This window comes from Primulina eburnea, chromosome 1 (genome assembly GCF_022965805.1).
Source record: "Primulina eburnea isolate SZY01 chromosome 1, ASM2296580v1, whole genome shotgun sequence".
NCBI lineage: Eukaryota > Viridiplantae > Streptophyta > Magnoliopsida > Lamiales > Gesneriaceae > Primulina > Primulina eburnea.
Window position 1 is genome coordinate 59473236 of NC_133101.1, and position 13175 is coordinate 59486410.

The window sequence follows — 13175 nt, forward strand, 5'->3', positions numbered from 1 at the left end:
TTTTCTTCCTCATATTTTGTGTTCAATTTTCAATTAATAAATTTGTTTATTGCGGCGGACATCATTTAGTTACGCTGTTACCACTAAAATACGAAGAATAATTCAAAACAAATAGTGCATTATAAAAATTTTGTTCCATGACATAATTCTCGTGACATATAAGTAAAAAGAAATTAGTTTCTTGTCACAAATTTCCAAAGGTTAAACAACGGGTTAAAACAAACGGGTTAAAACTTCTATTCCATCCTACATCTCAAAGTTTTTACAATGGCTAACCAATTTATTAAATCTGTATGAGTCCAAAGCAAACCCCTTGCTTCCTATTCTACTTTCCGTTCATATGGAGATGGGTTGGGAGTAGAGGGCCATGCGAAATAATATATGAAAAAATATGTTATGTTTTCTTCACTCTGCTTTGGGCTTTGGAGACTTTCTTGCACTTGAAGTTCGGATCCCATTCGTACATCTACCCACGAACTTGAGGATTTCATCGATTAAAATCACAGGCAAAGCGATAGCCAGAACCAACAACCATTCGTTTAAACTGAGAGGTACGATCCCGAATACTCTAGCAAGGAAAGGTACATATAGTATCAAGAAGTGCAAACCAAATGAGACCGACATAGCCAAAAGGAGCCATGGATTGACCCAGGGAGGCATTGATACGAGGCTCCCGTCTTCAGATAGTGCGTTCAGAGAATTAAACATTTCAATGGCAACTAATACAGAGAGAGAGAGGGTCATGGCCTTGACTTTGCCCTCGTGGAAGTAGTCACACGGGTTATCAAATTTGAACTCCAGTGTTCCAGCCGTGAAGGGTGAGACTGAAAAATTCTGCCAGGTGTGGCACTGGCCCCAGTTGGCTAGTTGAGAATAAGTGACAAGGCTGTGGCCATCTCCAATGAGGTTGATGCCCAAGAAAGATGATTGTGTGTACCAAATGATGAATATCCCGACAGTAGCTAAGCCAACATATGATCCAATCACCTGGATCATCGTTACATGTAAGTACCAAAATTTTGTGATGAGAGATGTGAGTTTTATAAAATTATGAACATATATTTACCAAATAACGAAAGAGAATCCATGGACTGATCAATGAATCGTCGCTTCTTCTAGGTGGTTTCCTCATTATATCCTTGTCTGGTGGATTGAAGCCCAATGCAGTAGCTGGTGGTCCATCAGTTACCAAGTTAACCCACAGAAGTTGAACTGGAATGAGACCCTCTGGAATTCCTAAGGCGGCAGTTAAGAATATGGAGGCAACTTCGCCCATGTTTGAGGAGATCATGTACCTGGAACAGAGAAACAATTCACGTACAGTGTGCTTGGGAGGATTGTTAGGCTAGGCAAAACATCACTAACGGCAAGCTAAAAAATAAAATCGCCTGTATCCCCTTTTTTTTAATTTGCATGAGACAATCTAATAAAATGATGTGAAGCAAAATATTTCCAATCCACTGAGAGAAACTGCAAGTTCTTTTATGCAATACAAAAGAAACGGACTCTTCTTTTATGATTAAATTTCTCTCTTTCTGCAACTGTGTTGCTGCGACTTTGCCATTCTACCTAATCAATCTTGACCCTCCACACTCATATAACAATTTAATTCGATAATTTGATTATAAAAGACTTTTCGAAAATATAGAAAATTATACTTGCTCTTATAGAAACTACTGAGAAATAAAAAATGAATATGATGGGGAATGAACAGCTAGTACAAATTCTAACCTGATAAAAGCCTTCATGTTATTATAAATAGATCTGCCTTCACCAACTGCTGCAACAATTGTGCTGAAATTATCATCTGCTAAAACCATGTCTGAAGCCTCCTTTGCAACCTAGAAGGCCGGAGAAGAATAAAGAAATAAATTTGGGTAATTTACCACTTGTACAACTGAATATGTCCTGAAACAAGTAAAACTCTACAATGGTGTTCAGATAGGCCTCTAATCACAAAACGCAAAAATGCAATATGACAGTTCAACAAAGCTGTACTGGAAGTATAGGACACTGAATATGCAAGGAAGACACAAGATACCCAAGGCACATGTTCGACAACATTTGATGAACAAAATTTTGGCCTTGATTTTTTTATTTTAATGTGATCACCTCAGTCCCAGAAATGCCCATTGCTATCCCAATATCAGCCAATTTCAGGGCAGGTGCATCATTTACTCCATCCCCTGTCATTGCAACAACCTCACCAGAATCCTTGAGCAACCTCACTATTTCTTGTTTGTGCCTTGGTTCAGCCCTGGAGAAAAGAAGCCCTCCACTTTGTGCTAAATGCGTATCTTTGTCACGAGCAGAAAGCTCCATAAATTCTTTTCCTGTTAAACTTCTTGAACTGATTGTCTCATCACGCCCAAAAACACCTATTTCACGACAAATGGCTTCAGCTGTATCTTTGTTATCTCCAGTGATGACCATAACTCGAATGCCAGCTGTTCTGCAATCCTCAATTGCTTCAGATACTTCTTTCCTTGGGGGATCCTTAGAAAATACAAAGAACGTCATGGAGGTCAGTAAGAAGTTTGTTCTCAGTCGCAAGAAAGAGAAGAAATATTAGTGAATGGTAAACACGAAAAATTACTCTTAAACCAGCTAAACCAACAAAGATCAACTTGCTCTCAATTGAGGAATAGTTTCCAGGGTTCATTAAGAGTTCATGAGCTGGATGGTCTTCATCGCCATTATATGTCGTGAAAATCTCTGGAAGTTTATCCGTGTAGGCAAAACCCAGAACTCTTAATGCACGTGTTGACATTTCATTAAGGCTCTTTAATATAACTCCCCTCGAACTTTGATTTAATTCTGCAATAGAGCCATCAAGCAATTGTACATAGGAGCTTCTTTCCAGTAAATTCTCAACTGCACCCTGCAATATTGAATAAATATTTTCCTGACTCATCAAACAGATTTGACACAAATCAAACACTGAAAGAAGAGTAGAAATCAAAGCAATCCAAAACTTGTTCCCTAAGTTGTCAAACAAACATGAAAGACAATGGACACAATGAAATGCAAACTTCTCACACAACAATATTTTAATGCCAGTTTTGTCATATTCTACAATGAAATTTTTTTACAGATCGTCATATTCTACAATGAATTTTTTTTTACAGAATGTCATGGATAATGATTGGAATTTACTGAGAAGAGATGTACCTTTACAAGTAGCAACTTTTTCCCTGTGATGGAACTTACAATGACCCCCATGGATTTTCTATCTCTATCAAACTCAAGGGTAGCAATCCGCTGCTCAATTTTATTCCATTTGTAGGAGCACCCTTAGATGACCGAGTTAAAACTTGCATCAGCATAAAGTCAACTGGTTCAAAATAATTTTGTGAAGCATAAGAATAACTTACTTAAAACACCATCATATTCAGAAGAGGGGCTAGAACCTAACTCACGTGGAAGGCCCATTTTCTCCACCAGAACCTGAAAAATATCAAACGCTTACCACCTTTGATGAAATATTTGGCTTGCCAACGCATAGGCAGTAACGAGAATGTAAAATTTGAAACTGTGCTGATTATGCACGGCCAAGAAATATTTGCAAATTGATGGGACATGACAGAAAAAGAACTGCTTGCTCGTTTACAGGAGTCAGGACTTCCAGAAATTAGAAACTGGGCCTAAGGCCCTAATTTAAGCTTGCACGAGAAGCTTAACAAGAAGAGCAACAAATATCAATGCAATATTTCGATAAGACCGCCACTTTGGAATTCAGTATGATGTAGTTTACTCATACAACTTGGTACTTAATGGTTAAAAGAACCAATACCTTAAGTGCTGCTTCAGTTGGCATTCCATTGGCGACGAAATGCACAGATTTTTCATGCCCAGAATTTTCAACATCTGCATCATTACAAATAGCAGCAATCTTTGCGATCATCATGAGGTTTGGATCTAATTGACCCTCTGACCAGTTCTGGATTTTACCATCAAATGGGTTATAAGAAGTCCCTTGTACATCAAATGATCGAACCTTATTCACCTCAGAACCCATAGCAACAAGTTTTGCTACTGCCATTTGATTAGTGGTCAAAGTGCCAGTTTTATCAGAGCAAATAACAGTGGTGCAGCCAAGGGTTTCAACACTCGGCAACTTGCGAACGAGTGCATTTTTAGCAGCCATTTTGCGCGTCCCAAGGGCCAAGCAAGTTGTGATGACAGCGGGTAAACCTTCAGGAATAGCAGCAACCGCCAGAGCAACAGCAATCTCAAAGTAATAAGTGCACTTCTCAAATGAGAACTTGAAATTTCTGGGCCAACCATCAACAAACTCCCACGAAAGGAAGTATTTTACATTAATCAACCATACCAAGGCACATATCACACCAATTATAGCCGTTAAAACCTCTCCAAACTCATTTAACTTCTTCTTCAAAGGCGTGTCATCCTCACTTTGGGATGCCTCATGAATCTGTGAATGCACCTTTCCAATCTCTGTACTCATCCCAGTCTGTGTCACCAAAGAAACACAATTCCCATTCACCACAGTCGTTCCAGCAAACACCATACACTTCTTACCCTGAATATCGACATCCTCCGCAACAGCCTTAGTAGTTTTACTCACTGCCTCGCTTTCTCCAGTTAATGACCCTTGTTCGACTCGGAGGGTTGAGCTAATCAAACTTAAAACCCTCATATCAGCTGGAATCTTATCTCCAACTCTCAACTCAACAATATCTCCTGGAACAAGCTCTCTAGCTGGCAAATGGGAAATTTTTCTACCCTCTCGAATAACACTCGCATGTTCTGACTGGATTTCCTTCAATGCTTCCAAAGCTTTCTCGGCATTGTTCTCCTGCCAAACTCCAACTATCGCATTCACAATCAATATCAAGAAGATAACTAAAGGCTCCACGAAAGCTGTGATCTCCATTTCACCACCTTCATCCCCATCACACCATGCCAACACAAAGGATACTACCGCTGCCACCAGTAAAATCCTCACTAACGTATCATTAAACTGATCGAGAATCAACCTTAGAATCGAAGGCCCCTCATGTTTCTCTAACTCGTTGAACCCATGAATCTGCCTCCTTTTTATAACATCATCGGCCGACAACCCATAATCCTTGTTTACTTGATACTTTTCTTGACACTCTCTGACATCTTCACTCCAAGCTGGATAGTATTCTCCTTTCTGCTCTCTCGTATCATCCAACAATTCACTTTTACCATAATCTTGCCCTCCTTTACCCATCAAACGAATCAGAAATCAATCCACCAAATGAAAGAATAGTCGAACCAAACAACCCCTCGAATGGCACAAAACAATTAGACCTGTAAATAGAGCGAAGCAACAGAAAAAACTTCAAACAATCAGGAATAAAGCCGTCAAAACGCAATTACATAACATTTAACCATACAATGAAAACTCAAAACCGATCGATCCACCCACAACATTACACACACATACAAAAACTAAAAACAAAACTCAACGGAGGTGTAAAATTACTCAGGACACCCACTAACCAACTCAACTATGTATATAGCGGCTCTTCGAATCGCCTAGATAAAAAAAAAAAACCAGGCTTCGAATTTTAACAGAGATGAAGAGTGTGAGAGGGTTTCAAATCGCTTTCTTTTCGTATCTCCAGACGTAGGGTTTCCTTCCTCTTTTATTGGGAGAAAAGGAATAATATATATATCGCCGAGATCTGTATTCTTTATCAACGACAAAGTACAACCCATGAAGCGAGAGAGCCTCTCGAAGCTTGATCAAATATAAATTTGTGCTATCACCACTCCAAAATTTTCTAAACTATATTTCATTTATTATTTTTTCAAAAAAACTCATATGAAATCGTTCAATTTTATGAGATAATTATTCAATTTCATTTGATCTAAAAAAATTATGAGTATGTCTCACGAATCTTTATTTGTGAGAACTCCCACCGATATTCACAATAAAAAATAATATTTTCATTAATGACTCAAATAAGATATCTATCTACAAAATGCGACTCATGAGACCGTCTTACAAAAGTTTTTTGCAAAAAATTATTATATATGATATCAAATATTATTTTTTATTATAAATATAGATCGAGTCAACTCGTCTCACAAATATATATCAGTGACATCATCTAACAAAATACTTACGTTTTTTTAATGTAAATGTTAAAATATAGTTCAAATGTTTTATGTCAAATATCATTTAGACTATAATTTGTGTTCATTGTACTTAGCTTCTTACCTAAAATTATAATTATTTCATCACAAAATATATATGTTAAAATATAGTTCAAATGTTTTATGTCAAATATCATTTAGACTATAATTTGTGTTCATTGTACTTAGCTTCTTACCTAAAATTATAATTATTTCATCACAAAATATATATGTTGTAAAAGTTGACTTTTGAAAAAATAAGAGGGCAAAATTGGTTTTCCAAGTACTTATGGAGTGGGCATAGTCATTACTTTCTTACCCCAGTAAGAGACTTTTGACTTCGTGTGGCACGTATGCCACGGATTGGAACCAATCATAAAACCCCGCGTGGATAAATTTGATGCCACGCCATCAAGTATACACGTGGCACATTGTGAGTGGTGAGTACATCTGGCACGTGCTGTGGGTGTGAACAGGGTGTCGGATGCTCTCCCATATTATAGTGAAGGATTAAAAACAGACAGACATGGAATTATTATCATTAATTATTAAATTATAAATGAAGGAAACTTCGAGGGGCTTTCGTTGAGCATAAATAAAGAAAATGGAGACCTTTCTACCAAAAGCATATTACTTCTTGAGATGCTATTTTCTTGTAGCTCAGGGGAGTGTTATTTTAATAAACAACTATTTGTGTGACCAAAATAAGAGTAAATTTCTTTTAAATTTCCAAGTTTAAATTTGAATTTGGGGTCAGTAAAAAAATATTTTCGAACTCTCTGGAATACATAAAATTATTTATTCATTATCTGTTATAGTAATTGATTTTTCGTTCATATCATGTTAGGCAATTTTTAATGGTAATTTAAATAGATTTCAAACTATACGAATTGAAACACATTTTTTTAAATTCTTCACAGAATCAAATCGCTTTACGACGAATCAATCAATCTAAGTCTAATCTAGGACAACAAAATGAGAAGAAATATTATGTATGTTACGAGTTATTCCTTAGTTATACCCAATTGATATCATTTGACAACCATATTCAAATCATTACTCGTATCTAATATCTCGTTCTAGATTAATTTCATCCATCCAATGCAGAAGAATATCACGTCCATTGACTTCCCGACAATAATATAATTTATCTAGACTTTAGAAATTTTCGAACACAAAAACTTTTGTAGACTGTCTCATTGTCAATTTTGTTAGACGAATATTCTATTTGGATCATCCTATGAAAATTATTAATTTTATGTCAAAGTTATTATTTTTTATTATAATTATAAATAAATATATGTGAGACGAGAACGTCTTGCTACGACATCTTCTCCCAGGATAATGGGTCACATTATATTAAGTCAATTAATTGCAATAAATTTCTAACGAAATTTCACTCTTTCTAATCCCGGTAAACCCATCTCACACGATAACGTCTTATGACCTCTTTTCCCAAAACCATGGGTCCATTATATTAAGTCAATTAGTTGCAATAAATTTCTAGCGAAATTTCACTCTTTTATTCCGGTTGAAAATAGTGACTACGTACCTACTGCTTATACAACACATCGACGTATTAAAAATATTTATTTTCATGTATATGTATATATATATATATGTGTGTGTGTGTGTGAACTTTTTTCTGATTAAACTAGTTATTTTGCAGACGCGGAAAAATAAAAATAAAAGTGTCTGTTGAAAGTAAAAAAAAAACAAAAACAAAAACAAAAGTATAATATTATTATCATAGGTAAAGTTGTAAAAAAAATTGACGTCTTTTCTATTTGGTTACTATCATGTAATCAGTTTTAATAAAATAGAATATATAATTAATATCCATGATTATATAATTCTTAAAATACATGAATTACAATTATTTCACAGATTGAAACATAACTTTTAATCAACCACCTGATCCGATTCTCCTTTGTATGTATTCCCCGGAATACTTTTAAATTCCAATAATTTAAATACTAGATTAAGAGTGTTTAGAGAGTTTTTCTTATTTTAAACTGATTGTTCTATAGATTATTTTGAAGTTGATGAGAAATTAAAATGTGAAATATTTTGAAATAGATCAAATCTAAAGCTAATAGCAAAAATACAAAAATGACAAAAATTGTACGTATTTTATACACAAGATATGTATAAAAAATTCTCAAATTATACAAAAACCAAAAATATTATTAAAAAAATAAAATGTAATATGATAAATATGTTAATGATATAAATATCAACTTTAATTTTAAATCCTAGAGAAAAAAATATAAGTAAAAAAACATTTAATTCTTTTTTCGACTTTTAATTTAAATAAAGTTACTGAAGTTGATATTCACAAACATTCGAAAGCACACAATTAAAATCTAGAAATGTTTCCTAGAAGCTCTGGCTAGCATTAATTAAAAAATCATAATTAAATCAATAATCAACCAACAATAAATATATTTAAATAACTCGTTGAAAGCTTAAGCTTACATGTGTAATAATTTAATGGGTCATTGTCGAACTTCACCTCGTATTAAAATAGGCCAGACTTTATATCTATTGGTTGATATAAATTCTCGACGGACTAATCATAAAATTGTATTTTTTTTAAATTAATCACTTTATCTACACCGGATCTACGCTCCAAACGCCGAGCCTTATTCACTGATCTTTCAATACTTAAATCTGTGGTAGTTCGTGTATGGGCATTCATAGAGCAAATTTATCGATATTCTATTCGATTTATTAACTCAACTCATACTCGGAGCCGGTGGGAGGTCGGTGGGTGTAGCCGTCCCCTAGATTTTTTTAAAAGATAGAAAACTATAAATAATTATATTATTTTTTCATTTTTCTCTCTAAAATTTGTTTTTACCTCCTCTAATTTTTTTAATATATTTAGAGGGAAAATAATATTTTTGGGATAAAAAAAAATTCATGAGTGGAATCAGATATGAGATTTATATCACAAAATTGACATATTTGAATCTTGAACAAAGAAATTGTTGGGTTAGTGTAATTTGTGTGCATGTTAGACCTTTGCTTGCATGTGGTTTTGAAGAATTAGAGTCTAATTTTATATTAATCAATTTCTCTTAAAATATTACGTATAACGCTAGAATAATTATATTGTTTAATTTTACAACTTACAGTGATAATAATAAAGTGCATATTAAATTGTTTAATCTATGATTAATCTTACAACTTAGTTTGTAGGTATATATTTGATTAAGTCTCTTGTGAGATGATCTTACGAATCTTTATTTTTGAGACGTGTCAACCGTATCGATATTCACAATTAAAAATAATACTTTTAGCATAAAAATAATACTTTTCATAGATAACCCAAATAAGATATCTGCCTCACAAAATACGACTCGTGAAACCGTCTTACACATATTTATATATATATATATATATATATATATATATATATATATATATATATATATATATATATATATATATATATATAAATTAAACAATATAATTGTTCTAGCGTTATAGGTAACATATTCTATTGTCCCTAATTTTTTTAGCATGAGTCCACATCTCAAAATACTAAGGTCCATGAAGAAGTTTGATCTGGTCCATCACCGTTAATAGAAGAAAAGTTTGTGAATAACATAAAATATAATTATATTGTTGCTCTTCATTAACCTATGGATTTTAACGGAAAAGGGTTTATAAAAAGTAATTGGTTTTTCAAAAAAAAAATGAAGATTAATTGTCTGATCACTAGGAAAAATTGCAAAAAATTAATATCTAATTGGCTTTTATCATGTACATAGTCAAAGTCCGTAACTAGTCTAATAAGTTTTTTTTAACTTTCATTTATTTTTAATTTAAAATCAAACAGAGAAAGAACTAAGAATTTCTGATAGATTTTCACTTCTATTACAATGAAGAAATTAATTAAGCCGATTATAATGCATGCATGCATGCCCACCGCAAAACCTATATATACTCTACTTAGCTCTTTACGTAAAAATAAACCCTCACAATTATAATTGTTTCAAGAAATTAAAGCAAGCAACACTTGATTCAATTTTCCGGCAAGAAAATCAAACATGGACTCGACTCGCAACGTATCCAAAGATGGTGCCCCGGTCAGAGCCACCTATGATAAAGGATAACCTGCGCAAGAGACCGGAATCCGACGCCCAATTCTGAGAATCGATCATTGATGCTAACGCGCACCATGATGGATCAGTACGCATAGTGTACGTAAATCGAAGCACATTCTTGTATAACTCGATCTTGTGATCGTAAATCTCACTTTCCACCTGATCAGATCAATCGATAGATCAAGTTCAATTAAATGAAAATGGTCATTTTCATAAATCACAGATTATATATTTGTTTATTTATTATTATTATTATTACAAAAAGTAACTTGCACGCTAGATAGTACATCACAGCAGAGCGTGACTTTTGTCTTCCCTTGAAATATCCAACCTTAAACGATAATCCAATTAGTTTTATTATATACTATGTGAGTGTGAGTGTGAGTGTATAGTTTTATCAATGTCAATCAAACAAATGCATGCATCATATTAAACATTGAAACAAATTTGTGTAACTTTGATATATAAATTTGGGAAAATTGCTCTTTTCTCTGTATTTTGCATTTTGATCATTTATCATATCGAATTTCACTCTTAGTTTGCTTTTTTTTAAAAAAAAAAATTTAGATTTTTTTAAGTGACGCCGATACAGTGTTGATATGACGTTAATATCATATCAATACTCTCGATAAAAAAAGATTAAAATTCTAAACAATCGAAAAATACATGATTAAAACATAAATTTAATAATAATGATTATCAAAATCGAAAAATGATAAAATTATAAGTCCAAAATACAATTATTTCTACAAATTTATCCTCAAAATGTTAAAATATCATGTGCAGGAAAAAGAGAGATTTCTTTATCATATCTGTTTTGATGTAAAACTAAAAGTAAAAATCATTGATCTATATATCCCACTTACACATGATGCCAAATTACCATTGGCCATCTCCAATATCTCTCATACACCCTGTAGTCCTGTCCCGCCTCATCAAACTCTCGTAAAAACACGCACCAGACACACCAACTTTTACTACATATCTGATCGGTTAAGATATTAAAAAATTCTCCAGCGGGAGCTGAAAACCATGGCCTCTACATGTATATCAAGCTGTGTAAGCGATGCCCGTGTTCCGATCAGGGCCACCTACGTCAACCTCTACAAGTGGCCGGAATCCGATGCCGAGTTCGTGAGGTCCATGAGCTCCAAGGTCCGCCGGGGATCCACTAGTTCTATGTACGGTCACCCGAGGGTGGTCGATAGTCTTTCATGCAGGCAGTTGTATTTGAGGAGCTACAACTTCTCAAGAGAAGAAGATGACGAAAAGACGATCAAGTGCCTTGGCAAAGCTAATAAGGAGAAGGAGGCGACGACGAAGTCCCGCGGAAGCGGCGGGACGAGGAAGAGGAGTTCCCGGATGGAGACGGCGAAGATGGTGTCATGCTCCGCCTTGAGATCGATTTTCAGGCGGCTGCTGTCTTGCACCACCGAGATTGATGTTGCCTATTGATCGTGTGGCTTTTCTTTCTCTCTTTTCCTTTTTGAAATTTCCTATTAAGTTAAATTATGATAAGGTAATCTTGTGATTTCTTGATTTTGATGGATCGATAATTTAATTGACATATGGAGTTTTGTTGATTAAGAGGAGTTGATTCATCCAGATTTTTTTGTCAAGAAACTTGCTCACAGATCCACATTGTTTTTTAATTATTAGTTTTATATATCAGAAACTTTCTGTCGCTATTTTTTTACGCTTTAAGTAAATTCAAAAAAATTAAAACAATTCTCTGCAAATCATGCTTATGTATTTCTAAAATGTTGCTTTCATTATTAGAAAAAGTAGTGAAGACAACTATTAATTAATATCGTTGACAAAAACTTGTGTGAGACGGTCTCACGGGTCGAATTTTGTAAGACATGTATCTAATTTGGGTCATCCATGAAAAGTTATTATTTTTTATGCTAAGAATATTTCTTTTTATTGTGAATATCGGTAGGGTTGATCCGTCTCACAGATAAAGATTCGTGAGACCGTCTCACAAGAGACCTACTCATTATTGTTTATCATGGAAGTTTATGGACGTGTCAGATAAGTAATCGTGCAAAATATGAAATGATCTGACTTTTATTATCAAATATTGTGTGTTCTGATGCGATCGTTCGTTATAATATCTCGATATGACTTCAAAACTAAGAATTTTATTGATAAATATAATGAAAATTACAGAAATAATCAATGAACAATATCAAATTTAATTTTGTTGTTAGGAACTCGAACAACATTTTTACAAGAAAACTAGAGATAATGCTGAAAAACAGCTAGTTGAGAGAATATGCAGATACTTTGCTGTAGTTTTTTGATGAATTTTTATCGAGAAAGTTCTTTTGATATTTGTTGTTGGTTTTTGATAAACACATCTGAGCAGTTCTGGTCATCTTCCATGATCACCAATCATGATTAATCGTGGGTCAGTTTCTTCAATCGTGAGTGTCAACTGGTTTTTTTTATAAGTTTGACAACTGAGCTTTCATTGTTCGCGTGCTTTACAAAATTCGGGCTTAACAATTGCCACGATTAGGTTTTTTTTTTTTTTGCATGTGATTTGTTGACATAGTGATTTGCAACTGGTAGACAAGTGCACTCGATACATAATCATGGTTGATACGATTCATTTATGTTATAGATTACTTTTGTTAATTGAGATTTGGATGAATTTTTACAAATTAATTCATTAATTATATATCATAACTAAATGATGGTTAATATCCTGGTACATGGAAATTAATATGCAACTTTTATAGGAAAGATAAGGCAGTATATGATTTAAAATATTAGGCGAATAGATTAATAAAATAAACAATATAATAAGGCGTGAGATTTTTCCAATGGCTAGGCTGCTGAATCCAATTTCCACTCACATAATTTGGATTATATTTTGATGGAATTATTCTTCTAGTTTTGGCCACATTCCATTAGTCATTT

General features: G+C 33.8%; 2 protein-coding genes across 2 annotated transcripts; one reads left to right on the forward strand and one right to left on the reverse strand.

The window, feature by feature from the left end:
* Window positions 1-95: 95 nt before the first annotated feature.
* LOC140835261 (calcium-transporting ATPase 4, endoplasmic reticulum-type-like) lies at window positions 96-5671 on the reverse strand. Its single transcript, XM_073200753.1, has 9 exons — window positions 5494-5671; window positions 3794-5301; window positions 3375-3447; window positions 3172-3293; window positions 2597-2881; window positions 2113-2496; window positions 1732-1841; window positions 1067-1295; window positions 96-987 (listed from the first exon to the last, which is right to left on the reverse strand). Exons 2-9 carry the CDS (start codon window positions 5219-5221, stop codon window positions 406-408), a joined length of 3213 nt encoding a protein of 1070 aa, XP_073056854.1. The 5' UTR covers window positions 5222-5301; window positions 5494-5671; the 3' UTR covers window positions 96-405.
* Window positions 5672-11279: 5608 nt separating this feature from the next.
* On the forward strand, window positions 11280-11702 carry LOC140809038 (uncharacterized). The gene has a single exon (XM_073166497.1). The coding sequence runs from the start codon at window positions 11280-11282 to the stop codon at window positions 11700-11702; it is 423 nt and encodes a 140-aa protein (XP_073022598.1).
* The last annotated feature ends 1473 nt before the right edge of the window (window positions 11703-13175 follow it).